Source organism: Portunus trituberculatus, chromosome 24 (assembly GCF_017591435.1).
Source record: "Portunus trituberculatus isolate SZX2019 chromosome 24, ASM1759143v1, whole genome shotgun sequence".
Classification (NCBI taxonomy): domain Eukaryota; kingdom Metazoa; phylum Arthropoda; class Malacostraca; order Decapoda; family Portunidae; genus Portunus; species Portunus trituberculatus.
The window spans coordinates 7747656-7765155 of NC_059278.1; the positions used below are offsets into that span (position 1 = coordinate 7747656).

Here is a 17500-nt window from a genome sequence, read left to right on the forward strand (position 1 = left end):
GTGAAATACTCATGATTTTTACTGAAAATATAAAACTGAAAATTACGAACAGGAAATTACGAAACCCCATTATTTGACAAACCTAGGAAATCAACCATCATCAGTTGGCTATATTTTGGTGATTCTAGCCGGAGCCAGAGCAAGATATGCTGGCACTGCACTGCTTGTACAGGGGGAGTTATGATAATTATTGTAACTCAGGAAAAATAGAAGTTCTACAAGGGTGAATTCATATGTCTATCTATCTATCTATCTATCTATCTATATATATATATATATATATATATATATATATATATATATATATATATATATATATATATATATATATATATATATATATAAAGAGAAATTCATCCGAGGCTTCTTGTGTTCCGTATCTCTCAAAAGTATGATTAAATGGCCAGTTTTAACGCCCTCCACGCACGTGCAATCATGCGGCAATCAATTGATAATGTAGAAGTAATTCAATAAGAAATTTTTGAGAATTTAGTTTTCTATTTCTAATCTGGAATCATTCTGTGTATGAGGAAATTTCAGAGAGCTGGCAACACATGGTGGCAATTATGCTCTTCTTCTTCTTCGTGTAACCGTTCGAGTTATCCTTCTCCATCTGTTTCTATCCATTACATCATCTTCTTGAACTCCCAGCTTGTTCATGTCACTCCTTGTTACGTCTCTCCATCTTATTCTTTGTCTACCAACTCTCCTTCTCCCCCTAACCTCCGCCATCATTGCCTTCTTCACTGGTTCATCCTCCTCTTCTCTCCTTTTCACGTGTCCAAAATATCTTAGTCGTGCTTTTTCTTGCGTTCTTTATATAACATATTCCACATATTCTTCTTATATCTTTACTGTGTCTCCTTTCTAACAGCGAAATCCCTTTCACCATCCTCATCTTTGTTCTCTCCAAAATGCCTTCTTCTTTCTTCCTTAAAGACCATGTCTCTGCACCATACAAAAGTACTGATCTCAGCACACTTTTGTATATCTTCATTCTCAGTTTCAATGGTATTTTGTTATCTAAAGTTACTCCGCTCATTTCCCTCTTTTAATCTTTGTCTGTGTGCTTTTTCTGTTCCTCCTCCAACTGCAATTACTGATCCTAGGCATTTGAACTCTTATCTGCTTTAATCTTATGCCGTCCTCTGATGTTACACTTATTTCCTCATAACCTTCCTTGTGGCTTACCATTACCTCTGTCATTTTTAGTGTTCACTTTCATTCCCTTACTTTCGAGGTTGCCTTTCTATAACAAATATCTCTCCTGTAACTCTTCCTCCGTATCCACAATGATGACTAAGTCGTCAGCGAACAGTAACTCCCACAAGTCATCATTGTCTCTCACACCAATCGTTATTGTGTCCAACACTATGAGAAAGAGAAATGGACTCAAAGCTGATTCCTGATGGAGCCTTACTTCAACTGGGAAGGATTAAGTTTTCCCATACCTTGTCTGCACTGTTGTACTTGTTCCCTCATACATCATTTTCACTAGTCTTATAATCTTTTCTGGCATTCATCTCTTTCTCAAACTCCAGTACAATACTTTCCTAGGTACCCTGTCATACGCCTTCTCCAAGTCCGCAAAACACCAATACACTTTTCTGTTTCCTTCTAGATATTTTTCCTGTATCTGCCGTACAATAAATATTGCATCTACAGTGTTCAATCCCCTCATAAATCCAAATTGGTAGTTGTGTATTTTGACCATCTCTCTCAGTCTACCTTCTATCACTCTCTCTGGTATTTTCAAACTATGCTCCAACAATTTAATACCTCTGTAGTTTTCACAACTTAAAATATTTCCCTTCTGCTTATACAACTTAACCATTTGACACACACATACTGGTGCATCAGATATTAAATTTTAGAGATCCGTGTAGATGGGGCTGCATCACACACACACACACACACACACACACACACACACACACACACACACACACACACACACACACACTCACCATGTGATTATCTTAGCAACATTAAATGGCACATATTCGCAACATCCTTTCTTTGACGTGGATAGCGGAGCTTTTATTATCTAACAATGTTTTTGCGGATATTCATGCGGATCTTACATTGTTGAAAAGAATGTGGATGTGAACTGTAACGCTAATATTATTTTTACAAAGGAGTCGGATATCCGATGCACCACACACACACACAAACACACACACACACACACACACACACACACACACACACACACACACACACACACACACACTCGTCTTATCAACTTCTCATTCATTTTACTTTTTTGTCAAGCTTTCAATTGCAGTTCAGTAAAGTACAAATATATATTTCCCTCTCGAACAAATTTCAACAATTGCGTCGCTGATGTATACATAGTATGTAAAATGGATGACGTTTATATTTCATCGTCATATGACAATGTAATAAATTTACACCTATTTCTATTGAACTATATGGATTAAACTCTTGAAATTAACAATTTATATACCTTCTAATGAATATCAGGGATTAACAGTTAAAAAGGAAAAAAAAAAAAGGAGGGAAGGAAGCTCACCTCCAAGAAAGACGTGATGAGTGTGGTGGAACTGGTCCAAGCAGTGCAGAGCGGGTTCGAAGCCATAGTGTAGGAGGAGGTCTGCCGCCTTGATAAGGCCGTGCAACGCCAACAGGTTCTTATAATATGAATTTTTTTCTTCACCTGTAAGAAGATAGGAAGGAATTTGACGATAATCAAGTGCATAAAGAAAAAGAAACCATGAAATTACATATCATGCAAGTAAGATTCAAGAAAACTTGAAGAGGTTAAGCTTAGTATTCACAGACACAACTTACTAGAAGATTGACATCGTCCCCGCATAGTCCGAACCATTTGATTGAGAAGGGAGCGTGTGTGGTCTGGCCGAAGTGAAGCAAACCCATGTCTGCGCCCCATCACACTATGACTCCGAAGAGGGGACAGAAATGCCTCACCAGCCATTGCTACCATACGAAGGCTCTCCTTGTATTTCCCTAAAATATGGTGTTAATCATTTAATCAATTCATTAATTCTTTCATTTATATTCTCTCTCTCTCTCTCTCTCTCTCTCTCTCTCTCTCTCATGTGCAGGTATATTAACCACAGATGATAGCAACACCTGCTCACAATTACGCCACATAATAAAAACACTCGCCACCATCCTAGCCTCTCAAAACTATGAACATTCAAGTATCAATACCTAAGTATTTTTGCACCATTCATCATAATAGTTGACAACCATGCACGAATGAGATGAGAAGGAAACTTTAACCAGACGTGGATGAGAGTGGAGTGAGACTAGCGTCAAATCATCTGATTACTAATCATTTGCTTGCAGTTTTATGACCAAGACCGTGGCAGTAATGTTTATACTATAATTAAATTTCATAATTTAGAAGGAAACATTAGTAACGTTGAGTATGTGGACATGATGTTTCTCCTCCATGGAATCCCAGTCTGTCCACTGCATCTATGCCAAGGCTACACCTTAACAAACCTAAATAGCAATTCAAGATGCATATGTGTATGGTATCTTTTCGACTTAAAACAACCCCTACTTTCGCCTATAGCAATATCCACAAACGTTTATAGTACATCCTATATAATTAACTAAATATATCATGCCAGCTTCATTACGAGGAAGCAGTAGACACCTGCCGAAAAGATAATTTCTCCAAGTAGGGTCTAAAGCACTGGATCAAGGAGTGCTGATAACTTATCATTATCAGTGTGATCTCACAATACAAGGGGATAGTCACAGATAACTCCCTTCCTTCACACAAAACTACATGCACTCTTCACTCGAAACAGAAAAAAAAAAATATTGCTACTCCTACATCAACCTCGGGGTTCCTCTCTGTGCAGGGGACCATACATGTCCCCAGGTCGAACTGCTCTATCAGTATTGACCTTAGTGTCTTGCCACCTCCCATTAACTTTTTATTCATTAACTTCTGCAACATTCACATTCTTATATTTAATTTTCAATTTGTACAACACCACATCTCATGCACTAAACTACATTTTCTTTTCCTTACTGAAGCACAACAGGTGTCTGAAGTAAATGACAGTAGACTGTTTATGTTCCCCCTACTTTCTCCATACTATTTTTTATTCCAAAGCTGGATGTTGCGTATATGTGCGCAACGACATATATTTTGTGTCCACGCTCTGAATTTTTCGTCATCTGGTCACGACTTCAGAGTCATTCTCAAATTAAATTGATCTCTGTTGTATACCTCTTACCTAACTCCTCTATTAGAAATTTTTCAACTACTAACTTCTAAGGTGGAACACATTCTGGCAAAACTTTTATCTCAAAACTACACTCCGGGGCTTCTATCCTCTCCTTGTACAACGTCTCAAATTTCCTTTGTGATCGTTCTATTGTTGCTATGGTAGACGGTCACTGTTCTCCTAAATATATTAACATTTTTGTTTCTCAGGGTTCTTTCCCGCCCCTTACTCTCTTCCTATTACTCATCAATGATCTTCTAAACCAAACTTTCCTGGTCTTTTCATAGACGATCAATACTTCAGGAAGTAAACAGATCATGCAGGGAACCCATAGAACGCCTGACTTTTAATCTACCTAAAATTTCTTGTTAAGGCAGAGCAAACTTAATATTATCTAATGCCTCAAAAATCCACTTTCTCCTATCAATTCGACATAATCTTCCAGACAACTATCCCATCTTATTCAGTAACACTCAACTGAATGTCCCCGTTCTGTTCTTTTTTATTTAAACTGGAAACTTCACACCTCATCTCTTTATACAAAGCTAGACATTCTAAGTCATCTCCGCCAGTTAATTTTTCTTCCTCCCTCCCACTATTATAACTACGTATTGGGGGCCTTGTATGTCCATTTATGAAGTAGGTTTCAAATTTAAGGGGATCAGGACTTCCACTCATAAAGTTCTGCTAGACGGAATGGAATCATAAGCTTTTTTTTTTTTTTACACCATGTGGGCTTTTCACGGGAATTTCTGGGCTAAAGGGGATACTATTTGGGGTACCTCCTATCTCAAAGCCCACCCGCTAGGAAACCGTTGCCCCGAGTGAGGAAGCCCAACCTACACTCGGACCGTGGACAGGATTCGAACCTGTGCATTTGGAGACCCCTCGGACCCCAAAGCACGCATGGTTCCACCGTACCACGGCGGCCCAATCAATTCTCCTCCTGTGAATGACTGTCTTCAGCCTTTTTCTCATCACCACAATATTGTATCTCTTGCTATCTAATGCTATTTTCATTCCAACTGCTCTTCTGATCTTGTTAACTACATGGCTCGCCTCCTCCTACAGTCTCGCTGCACAAGACTCTTCTTTCTCTCATCCCTATTCTATCCACTTCTGTAATGCACAAGTTAACCAGTATTTTCAATCATTCATCTCTTTCTCTGGACATTCCTGGCTGTTTCTGTATTTTCACTTTCCTATGACTCATTCAACAGGGAGATTTCACGACACTTATCCCGTACTTTTGATTAACGCTTTCGACCCTTTTCGAGGACTAGCATTTCATTGGGGATTTTTTTAATTGCAATATTTGTTCTCTTTGGTCAGTCCTCATCATACATAAAAAAAAAAGTCTCTATGCATACATCTAAACCACTAACAAGAAGTGGGTGTGCCTTGATCGTGGCTTAAATCACTGTTAGACAGGTGCCTCATCCAAGTGTCCTCCCTTAGGCTTTCTTCAGTATATACATCATGTAGTACAGTGATGTTTACAAAGCATAAACCATTGCATACGTCACTACTATTGATCATTTAGAGTATAAATCACTTGTTCATTCATTATACAAACCGTTGTTTCTACCTTACACTTGAACTATGCTTATTTTTTTACCTAACTTCTATAATAGTGAGTACATGGGGGATGGAGACTCACCTGTGAGAGACACTTCGACAATGTGGTGACGAGTAGTGACACGAGCTTTCCTCCTCCTCTTCCGGCCATGAGAGCCCTCAACCTCAATCTCCTCATCAGCAGACTCCTCCCTGTATCTCCTTTCTCTCTCCCTGGTGACATCCCTTCCATAATTCAAGTCAGAAGACTGAGCCTCACTGGCTAGAGACGGGTTGACTTCAGATGACTGCAGAGTCCAGTTGCTTGATGAGTGAGTTTGATGAGTTGCTGTTTGATCGACACTGGATGACCATTGTATGTCTTTGGGTGAGGGATGTGCCTCACTAACTGGTGGCTGATCCAAACCAACCGATGACCGAATCACATTCACGGCAGCTGGCAGAGCCATACTTGCAGGCAAATGAGTTGATTGTGTGCCCTGAAACCACGGTTGGGTACCACAAACTAGCTTCGTCTTACAAACAGCTGACTGAATTTCACAAACTGCTATTTGGGTATCACAAGTCTCTGGCTGTGTTCCACAGACTGCTGGTTGGATTCCACCAACTGCTGACTGTGTCTCACAGAAAGCTGGCTGAGTTCCACCAACTCCTGGCTGGATTCCACCAACTGCTGGTTGTGTCACATAAACAGCTAGCTGGCTTTCACCAATTCCTGGTTGTGTCCCACACACTGCTTGCTGGGTCTCATCAACTGCTGGCCGGGTTCTAACAACTGCTGGCCGTGTCCCACAGACAGCTGACTGGGTTCCACCAACTGTTGACTGGATTTCACCAATTGCTGGCTGGGTGGCACTAACTGTTGGTTGTGTTCCATCAACTGTTGGCTGAATTTCACCAACTGCTGACTGTATCCCACAGACAGCTGACCGAGTTCCACCAACTGCTGACTGTGTCCTACAGACAACTGACTGAGTTCCACCAGCTCCTGGCTGAATTCCATTAACTGCTGGCTGGACTCCATCAACTGCTGGCTGTATTCCACCAACAGCTGGCTGGACTCTGCCAGTTGCTGACCGGGTTCCACCAACTGTTGGCTGGGTTGAACCAACTGCTGGCTTGATTCTATTAACTTCTGGTTGGGCTTCACTAACTGCTGGCTGCGTTCCACCAACAGCTGGCTGGGTTCCATCAACTGCTAGTTGGGTTCCACTAACTGCTGGCTGGATTCCATAAACTGTTGGCTGGGTTCTACCAACTGCTGGCTGGGTTCCACTAACTGCTGGCTGGGTTCCATAAACTGCTGGCTGGGTTCCACTAACTGGTGAATGGGTCCCACAGACTGCTGGCTGGATGTCATAAGCTACTGACCGGGTTTCACAGAGTGCTAGCTGGATGCCATTAGCCGACAGCTGTGTCTCACTTATAGCTGGTTGTTTCTCACTTTCCAGTGACTGAGCCCTACTCTTTGCACCTCGGGTCACACAAACCTCTGAGTGCATCCCACAATCCAATGGCTGGGTACAGTTCATTGGTAACAATGGATCATTCCCTCTGGATGAAAAGTAAGATCCCTCTACCTTCCCATTGGCCATGTGCTGTTCTGAGTCAAGACTTTGCATTATATTGTTACCAAGAGGTAAAACAGTGCCTACTTGCTTCTCCTGAACTTCTTTCTTACAATGAACAGTCTCCATGAAGTCCTCAAAGATACGGTTGAACTCTCCAGGGCGTCTTCTACCATCCCGATGGAACCTTAAATTATTTGACTCAGCACATAGTTGATTAATCTTCATTGCTGCTTTTTTAGTAAAGTTGCTGACAGACAAAGAAGGGCACGGATCAGATACTGAATCAACTGAAATGCTTTTCATGACCTTGACATTAATCCCCTGTGATGGCATCGCCGCAAGATCCTCCTCACCAGCTGTATTGCACTCCCTACTCCCCTGAGCAAAATGTCTTTCTTCATTGATTTCCATTACAGTAGGAACGTCATAATGTTTTAAATCTATACTATTGTCCACCTCTGTGGAAGATGCACTGCCCTTGTATTCGATTCCTAAATCTCCACAAGATTTTTTTATGCTGTTACTTGAAAGATGAACACTAATTTCTCTCTCGCCTGTCTCTATTCCATCGATCATAGGTTCTGGTATTTTTCCACTATGAGCTTCTGTTATAATCTTCACTACTGGTATATCTTCCAGTGAGCGGTTTAAAGCTTCCTCGATCTCTATGTTCATATATCTTGCCTCCCTTTGTGTGTTATATGCATAAAGCTCCCCATGCCTTGAGCTTAATACTACGTTTGCTGCTTCTGTTTCTGCTGTTATTTCATGGTGTCGTTCTTCTTCTCGTTTTGAATCGTTTCGTAAGATTTCACTCTCCATTGTCAGCTGTGGCAGCTTGAACTGCTTATCATCTTCATTACTCTCCACATCTGCACAGGAGTGAATTTCTGCGACACATTGTATAAATCTTAATCCCTTAGTTTCTTCTTTCTCACTCCTCTTCATGGATGCCTTTTGGTCATCAGTGTGAAAGAGTTCAGGATCAAATGGCAATATATTTAATGAATCCCCTCCTTCTCTGCTCTTGAAATTATTATTTCTCTCCCCCATAAGCCTCAGCTCTTCCACAAGATCTTTCAATGCATCCATGTATCTTCGGCGGCAAAGGGAGACTGAATTTAAAGGAACAACAGGTGAGAAACATAGCGTTTGAGACTTACCTAGACCAACACTCGAGTTAATGTTTGAACTGGCTGAAACAGTGGGCTCAGTATGAAGCTGGGTCAATTGGCAAGTTAGTTGTTCTTTCAGTCTCAGATACATGAAACATTCTGCAAGTTGGGATATACTGGTGATGCTGCTGTTTGAATTCCTCCCTACCGCCAACCTGATTTCTTCTCTAGTGCAATCGTCGTCCTTACGCTGACTCAATACAACGCTGTCTACTGGGTACTTCTCAGTTCCTTGAATCTTCTCTCCTCCAAATGGAAATTCATCTTCTACTACAGATACGTATTCAGATGGGTTTCTATTGTTCTCCTCTTGTACTCGTTCAAACGTTCCTATTTCATTTTTTACTTCGGAACCTTGTTCAGGAGTAATAGCTTTCTCTTCTCCATGCATAATTTCAGGGGCGACTATCTTCTCCTCTTCCGATGTTTTTTCAAGGTTTGTTCTTTCCTCTACAGTTTGAGATACAGATTTAGGTATAGTTTTTATCTCTACTGTCTCTTGTAAGAGAGCGGCCAGTCTAATGTTCTCTGACTGTGAATTACAACTCATGCCTTGGATGTTCAATTTTTCTTCAGTGGCCTTTCCAGCGCCACAGTTTTCTTTATGCGCTTCATTTAACTGTTGGTTTAGTTCAGTGTCTGATATTAATTTTGCTGCGGTTGAATTTTCACAACCTCTGTTTGCCTCACTTAAAGTTTCATCTCTAATGAACATACCAGAATTCACTTTCTCAGTATCTTCAGCGGTTTCAGCAAGCATTTTGTTTGTGCAAATGAGTGGAAAGCATGTTGCATCTTTTGGTTCTGTTTCGCTGTTTTGAATACCCTCTGTTTCATAGATCTTATTCTGTTTATACCTTTTCAACCTTTCTATCAAGGATTTTGATATATGGTTTAATTCATTTTCCCTATCTATAGTTTCTTCTATTTTATCTTCATTAGTTTCTTCACTATGCTCTTCACTTGTTTGAGTTACTTTGCCAGATCCCGTATGTACTTCATTAGCTTCTCGTTTCATGTTGACTTGTTCTTTGCTTTCAAGGTTAGACTTATCTAATAAAGCATCTCTAGTTTCACTTTTCGTTGTCTGGTGTTCATTCATCTCACATGTACTGCTTATTCCCTTAGGACTGACTGCAGTGACGGCTGGTAACTGTAATGGAGAGCTGATGTGGAAGTGCACAGAGTTTGATGAAGAGGGTGAATGAATGGACTGTTGGGGAGCCCTCTCAGTCCGAACACTCTTCTCTGTCGCGTTACCATTCTCCTTAGGTGTAGATGTGGGTACCTGCATCGCCACAATCAGCTGCCCGTCACTTACAAAGAGAGTACAGGAAGGATCAACTACCTGTAAACAGTCTTCATCATCGTCATGTCTTCTCAAAATAGTCTCTAATCTCTGAATTTCCTTGAGTTTCACTGATCTTTTCCTTTTTTTTATTTTTGTCTTTACCATCTGCTTTCTTCTCTTCTCCGAGCCACAGACAAAACTTATGGATTCTTCCAATGCCTTATCATTTTCCAAGAAATTCCTGGCTATATCTGCATTCTTTTCTTTGGTGTTCCACGAAGGACTGTTCTCCACTTCGCCTACTACTGCAGTGGTTATATAATTTGAAGGAGAAGACTCCACACAAGCGTGTTCGGAAATATTGCTAATTGAGATGTTGTTGCTCCCGGACTGACCAATAGCTATGGCAGACAGTTTATTTTCCTCACGTGATGTGGTCTCTTTTTTGGTGATTTCTGATCGGGTCGCTTCTAGAGGAACTTTCCCTTCAGCTTCGTTTTCCATAACTGCCACATCATATTTTTGCAAGGTAATCTCATCCTCCAACTTTGTCTCCAGTGGATCATTGGTGATATCTTTGAAGTTATCCTCCTCAATCACTTTAATGTTCTCGCTATGTTCATGGTGAACTGACTCAGCCTCTCTTACTCCATCTGTGATTTGCTCTTTGTTGTCCTTTTTAGTGAGCTTAGTCTCTTCGTCATGTGCACGGTAAACTGGTGCTGTCTCTCTTGCCTCATTGTCCCCAATTATACTTTTATCGCTTGTCAAGTGAGTGTCTTGGTCATTTCGTACATCTAGGTGGGGATTAGTGTCGTTGTGTCCTGTAGGCCACTCCTTTGACTTGTCCTCTGTGTCTGGAGGGCGATTTGTAACGTTATGTTTGACTGTATCACTATGTTTTCCTCCAGTCGTTAAGATCGAGCACTGCTCAGCACAGAACGATGCGACCATTTTATTATTATCATTGACTATAGTGATATTTCTTTCTGTCTGATTTTGGGAACCAACAGTGTCAACTAAGGAGTTAGAAGAGACTTCTGTACTCCCACTACTACTCATACTTGTATTCTCTAACACCTCATTTACCCATTCATCAAAGTGAATGTCCTCAAACATGGTGGTTGACACGTCACTCAGGTTATCCTCTACCTTACTGTCATCTTTAGAGAGAAGTTTTATGGGTGAGTGAGCGCTAGTCAGATCTGGTAGCTCCTCATCCTTACTAGTAAACAGCTTACTTGAATTTGTGTTGGCTGAGAACGAAGCTTTGCATAAGTTTGCTTGTGAAGCAGCAGCTGAAACTCGAGAAGAATCTGATTCCCCATCACAAGTGCTCCTGACTTTTGATGCTTTGCTATTCACTTCAGGGGAAGAATCACTAGAAATTTCAATCAAGTCCACTTCACCGTTAGATATCACCTCTACATCATCGTCCTCAAGACCAGTTACGTTTTCTGTTGTTTCTGCAGGACTGCCCGTTTTCTGCTCATGGGGAGTTGTGAATACCAAGGGTTTTCTATGGAAACGGGAGGATGGTTGTCTCACCAAGCTAGAGTCACCAAGCTGTTGTGACGTTTGGAAGGAGGTTGTCTGATGTTCTATAAAACGAGAAGTTGATAAGTGATCTTGCTGTGCTTTACTGACGACGAGGGAATGAAGCTGCCTTCCTGTGGTAACTGAGGAATTATTTTGAAAAGAGAAATCTTCATTATCCACCAACAAGCCGTGAGCTCCTTGGCTTGTGGGATTCGTGGAGTAAAGTGGTATGGTGGACGATGGTATGACGGTGATTGGCAAGGCACTGGTAGTGCCATCGGCGGACAAACGATACAAATGGTAAGTAGTGCGAGGAGGAGACAATTTCTCTATGTCAACCCATATATCCTCCTGATCTTGAACCTGATGTCGCCCATGTCCTCGGCCACCACTCCGATGGAGCAGCGAACAGGTGGGCCTTACTCTCCTCTGCAAGCAAGGATTCCTATCAGTCAAAAAAACAAACAAAGAATATCCAAAGCAATTACACGACAGCAATAGCCTTGCATACGATCACCACTCCCAAATTAAGGATAAGCTTAACCCTGTCCTAATAATAGGTCTGAATCTATAGTACTAATAACTAATGGCTGAATACTATGCAAACACCACTCACCGTTGCCGCATCTCTGGGCGGGGAGATAGACAGGAGAGGGTGGGGGCGGGAAGGGTGCTGTGCTTGAGAATGATGGCTGGGGAAGGACTTGGTCCCCGATTGGAGAAACTGCGAGCGCATTTCCTGGATCCCTCTCACTACAGTTTCTCCTTCCCAGTGTCTATCAAAATGGGTAGGTTTGAAAATATATGATGATCACAAACATGATCAAGGTAAGAACTACCTGATGTTTGAGCAATAGGAAAACTGATGAGCCTGGCGGCACGGTAGTGGTAGTGGAAGTGGAAATGGTGGTGGTAGTAGTAGTAGTAGTAGTAGTAGTAGTGGTAGTGGTAGTGGTAGTGGTGGTGGTGGTAGTAGTAGTAGTAGTAGTAGTAGTAGTAGTAGTAGTAGTAGTAGTAGTATAGCGGTGGTGGTATCCGGTCATTTCGCCCATATGTCAGTTCCCCCACACCAAAAGGTCGTCTCGCCCAAAAGTCAGTTTGCCTACACTAAGATATCGTTCTGCACATATTAACACATTCCTTGTTATTGCAATTGGCAGCGCAGCAAACTCTCCCACACTGCAATACAAAGATTCACGTCAGTGCTGGTCAAGCCAGCGAAGCGAGAAGAATAGAACGTTGTATGGGAGAACACACAAACAAACTGGTAACCTCAAAGTGTTTGCCCACCAGTGGGTTGCATCGCATACCGTGAAAAAATCTGACTTCTCTGCGATACGACCCACCGGTGGACACACTTTATTTGTCGATATTCAGTGCGTCTCTATTTTTTCCTTTCGTAAATTTGTTTATATATTTTTGTCTCTTTGTTTTGCATATTTAGAAAATGAATGCTACTCGGTTTTATGATCAACTTAGTTCAGCAGAAGAGATAGAAGATAAAATAAGATAATAAAGATGATATCAAGAAAATCATGAAATTATGAAAAGATCAGTAAAGAAAATTATTGAAACTTATCAAGGAAAGTCCAACTGTGATACCTCAGTTTGAATTATATGTTATAGAAAAGTTTTAGGTTCTTCTGAAGGAAAAATGCAAGATAATATTGTTTTCTTATATGTATTAAAAAAAATCTTTGTAAACTTTTATAGCAGATACTTTTTATTTATTTTGTTTTGTTTCTTTATTTATGTTTACTTATATATGTAATTCAAACGGGTCACCAATGGCAGCTTTTTTACAAGTTGTGAAAATTATATCAGGGAAAAAAATCATTGAAGCTTGTCAAGGAAAGTCCAATTGTGATACCTGTTTCAATGCTTTGTTATAGAAAAGTTTTATTTTCTGATGGAAAAAATGCAAGATAATATATTTTTTTACATGTATTAGGAAGAAAATATGGAAACAAGACTATTTTTCATATAATTTTTATAACACTAAAAACGAAATAAGCTTCATATTATTTATCAGTCAGTGTTTATCGCTCTATATCTTATTATATAATCCATTTTCTATTAATAGTAAGATTAAAATGTGATGTATGTGAAAACTGTTGTACGACCCACCGATGGTTCATATTGCAACAGTGGATAGTAACTGATGACCCACCGGTGGTTCGTATTGCTGGTAACGTATTAAATAACTGCTTTACTCTTATGCGTCAAAATTGCACAATTTTTATTGGATATCATTGGAGGGCCGTATCCATTTGTAAGCTGTTTTCTACACTCATATTCATATATGATGTTGTCTTGTAATAAAATTTACCTGTATTTACTATAGCAGGAAAAATGGTGTGTGAAATTCTTACGTTGATGTATCTGCTATATATAGATACTCTTAGATGTTCAGTGAGCGAAGTAATCATTCAGTGCATAATACCTTCGAAGATGCAGTTCAATTGATCAATGAATGAAATTCAACGTCTTTTATAAGTCTCTATGCTCAAATAATACTATTGAAGTGTGGCACAACCGATTAAATAAACGTGCAACAGATAGCAAGTAGTACCCCATAATAATATCTTTTTGGTAAGCTTCCTGCATAAAGAGGCTGGTGTTTGAAAAAAAAAAAGCTCCGAATGATTCAATGAAGACGATACAGGGAGCTGCAAAATAAATAGTTCACTCTTTGGGATGAGTATGTGAGGGATGAGATCCGCATTCCAAAACTTCTGAAGGCTTGCGCACACTTAAATGAAGGCCGTTTTACACCGGAGACGACGCACACGACGCACGAGGCGCGAAGCTGCGTGATTTAAAATCGTCTCAGTGTATTTCCAATAGCAGTGTTCACACCGGATGAGAAACTTAGGACAGATGCCAGCCACACCGCGCGCACCGGTTCCAAAATCGCCGGGCAGGCGATTTTTCTATACTAGAACTCATCCGTAGTTACCCACAAGGTGTGGCTCCTCTTGGGTGCAACGTTGCCACTGCTATACCAGTACCTTCTTCAAAGAAAACGGAGTGATGATCGTTCTTCCTGCATAAAGAGGCTGGTGTTTGAAAAAAAAAAAGCTCCGAATGATTCAATGAAGACGATACAGGAAGCTGCAAAATAAATAGTTCACTCTTTGGGATGAGTATGTGAGGGATGAGATCCGCATTCCAAAACTCATGAAGGCTTGCGCACACTTAAATGAAGGCCGTTTTACACCGGAGACGACGCACACGACGCACGAGGCGCGAAGCTGCGTGATTTAAAATCGTCTCAGTGTATTTCCAATAGCAGTGTTCACACCGGATGAGAAACTTAGGACAGATGCCAGCCACACCGCGCGCACCGGTTCCAAAATCGCCGGGCAGGCGATTTTTCTATACTAGAACTCATCCGTAGTTACCCACAAGGTGTGGCTCCTCTTGGGTGCAACGTTGCCACTGCTATACCAGTACCTTCTTCAAAGAAAACGGAGTGATGATCGTTCTCTACTTCACTAAAAGAAGTCAGAAGAGACCCAAATACCTATGCAGCTATATAGTACATTACGCAATAAAGATTCTGGTTATATACATGAAAATGAGACAAGTAATTTACATATTTGTCAAATAAGTGCACATACGACTAGAAACACAGAGCAATATATTGAGTGGTTCCTTGCTTGAGTTAAAGGTAAGAGTGTTGCCCGATTTGCTTTCTCTTGCAAGAAATATCTATTAAGGCGGAATATGAATTCCTTGGTCTGGCTGCGCAAGACAGTGTATGACGGGGGAAGCGTCAAAGAGTCCTTCCATGGTGGTGACCAGAGGAGAAGTGAAGCGACACGTGCGTGGCGACCCGACTCGCCCCCCCCCAACCTCCCCGGGAATTTCCACCTGGGTCGTGAGTGGCAACGTCGCCTGACCTGATATGACATATTACCGTCCATGTATATGAGCTAGCTTAATTTATTTTCGTATATGACAATTATTTATATCATCTACCACTTAATTAAGGTTTCTGAATGTTCTGAGAACGTTTTTTTATAATGCTATGACTACAGGACAGTGAGTAGTTTGTTTTTATTGGAGATTTGGCATAGTCTCACGGCGGGTCAGTCAGGTTCGCGGGCGTAGGAAAGTCCCGGATTGCACTGACGCGGTCTTCGCCTGCAGAGATGCCAGAGGGGGAGAGGTTGTAGCCACAGAATCGGACCTGAGGCTCGGCAACTGCAAACTTGTCCTTGTTGAGGGTGATCCCGTGCTCTCTGCATCTGCTGAGCATCTGATGAATCCTCTGCAAGTGTGTGGGGAAGTCATCATCAAAGAGAAGAATGTCGTCCACCACCTTGACACAATTCTCCAACCCTTGAGTGCCAAGTCGCCGCGGTGGCAGTAGGCGTCACCAGTAGCTGCGAAGCCCATGGGGCCTCGGCAATGCCTAAACCGGCCGAACGGGGTGATGAAAGTTGTGAGGTGGCGATCCTTCTCGTCAAGTACCAACTGCCAGTACCCACACAGAGCATCTGCTGTCGTGAAGAAGCGGGATGACGGAGTGACTCTGCGGACAGCGGCGTAAGGTGTTGGTGCTGGGTGAGCTGGGCGAGAAACCTGGCTATTGAGCTTTGTGAGGTCCACCGTGATGCGAACTCCCTTGTCCTTAGCCACGACGACCAAGGGGTGACACCAGGCAGACGGCTCATCGCCGGCAGGCTCAATTATCCCTTGACGCACCATGGAGTCCAGCTCATCCTTGACTTGCTGCTGGAATGCGAAGGGGATCTGTCGTGGTGTGTGAATGGCGAACGGTGTAGCGCCCTCCTTCAGGTGGATCTGCATGGGCTGTGCGACCATGGGCTTCAGGGGAGCCTTCCTCAGATCCTCCTTGGAGAGAAGTACGTCTGAAAACTCACGAAGGAAGTACTCCTTTGCAGCATATGGAGACGTGATGGCAGGAGGGGCCGCTCGCTGCACCGGTTATCATGCTTGACCTTGAGAATCGGCTTCGGGAACTCCGGTGAGATGATGGCCAGTTCCTTGCAGTGGCCATAGGAGAGGAGTGGGGTCTGGACGCCATCGTGAACTTGGATCTGGGCGATGCAAGACTTTTGCCCGAGCCGTAAGGTAGCTTGAAAACATCCCAGGGCAGGTGCCATCTCTGAACCGTCCGCCGTCAGCGTGTGCACGGGAGGTAGAGGCTGTAGGCTGTCCTGGGGATTTGAAGAATGCTGAGGTGTCGCTGGCCAATGACTGTGACGTCCGCGCCTGTATCTGGCAGCATTTGGAGGTGGGAAGTGGATCCTCCATGCGTCAGGTGAATACACACAGGTTTAGGAGTCATGGCCTCAGACGCTGGACTGCGAGTCACACTGCGGCAGGAGCTCTTCTTCTGTGACGTAGCGTGAGAGCTGTTCTGGCTGTGAGTCGCATTTGTTAACCTGCAGCACTTGTCGTAATGCCCAGTCTTTTTACAGGCACGACATTGGGTGTCTTTGGCAGGGCACCTGGCAGTCTTTGCCCAATGGCCCTTGCGTCCGCAGTTGCTACAGGTGCTGTCGACAGCAGGGCACTGACCATATGAGTGCCGGCGGGAGCAACACTGGCAGGGTTGGGACACGTCAACGGCTGCAGGCTTCCCTCGCTGTTCCGAAGGCGGTTGCTGAAGTGAGGAGGCGGCCTTGTCACGTTGCTTCTCCCGTCTGTAGGCACAGATGGAGAACAGCTGACTTGGAGACGACTGGATGGCGGGTGCTGTGTTCCGGGTGGCCTCATACGAGCGGCAGCAGGTTACCAGGTCCTGGAGAGGGGCACCTGAGTCCATAGAGATGAGGCGTTGAACGAGCTCCTCCTCTCTGATGCCCATGAGCAAAACCATCTTCAGCTGGGTCTCAGCACAAGTCACTGGATCACCGGAGCAAAGGTCGACCTCTTCAGCAAGATTTTTCAGGCGGACATAGAAATCAGAAAAAGACTCACCCACCGCCTGTTTGCAGCACAGGAGTTCACGGCGGCGGAGAGCCTGGTTACGTTGACTCTTGAAGTGGGATTGCAACACATCGAGGACTTCAACAAAACATTTGTCCTAGACTTTTGGCTAACTCTACTAATCTTTTAGGGAACTGGCAATGAAGT

General features: G+C 42.6%; 2 protein-coding genes across 2 annotated transcripts in view; one reads left to right on the forward strand and one right to left on the reverse strand.

The window, feature by feature from the left end:
• Nucleotides 1–2458, forward strand: part of LOC123508081 — a 3686-nt gene extending 1228 nt beyond the window's left edge. Inside the window, exon 1 of the mRNA XM_045261515.1 lies at nucleotides 1–2458. This exon is cut by the window's left edge and continues 1228 nt beyond it. The gene's annotated coding sequence lies outside the window, so the exon portion shown is untranslated.
• LOC123508482 overlaps nucleotides 1–17500 on the reverse strand; it is a 124026-nt gene that overhangs the window by 101263 nt on the left and 5263 nt on the right. Inside the window, exons 3-6 of the mRNA XM_045262243.1 lie at nucleotides 12006–12165; nucleotides 5896–11818; nucleotides 2815–2991; nucleotides 2537–2680 (exon numbers count right to left, since the gene is read on the reverse strand). Coding sequence (XP_045118178.1) covers nucleotides 2537–2680; nucleotides 2815–2991; nucleotides 5896–11818; nucleotides 12006–12165 — 6404 coding nt within the window. The remainder of the gene's footprint in view (nucleotides 1–2536; nucleotides 2681–2814; nucleotides 2992–5895; nucleotides 11819–12005; nucleotides 12166–17500) is intronic.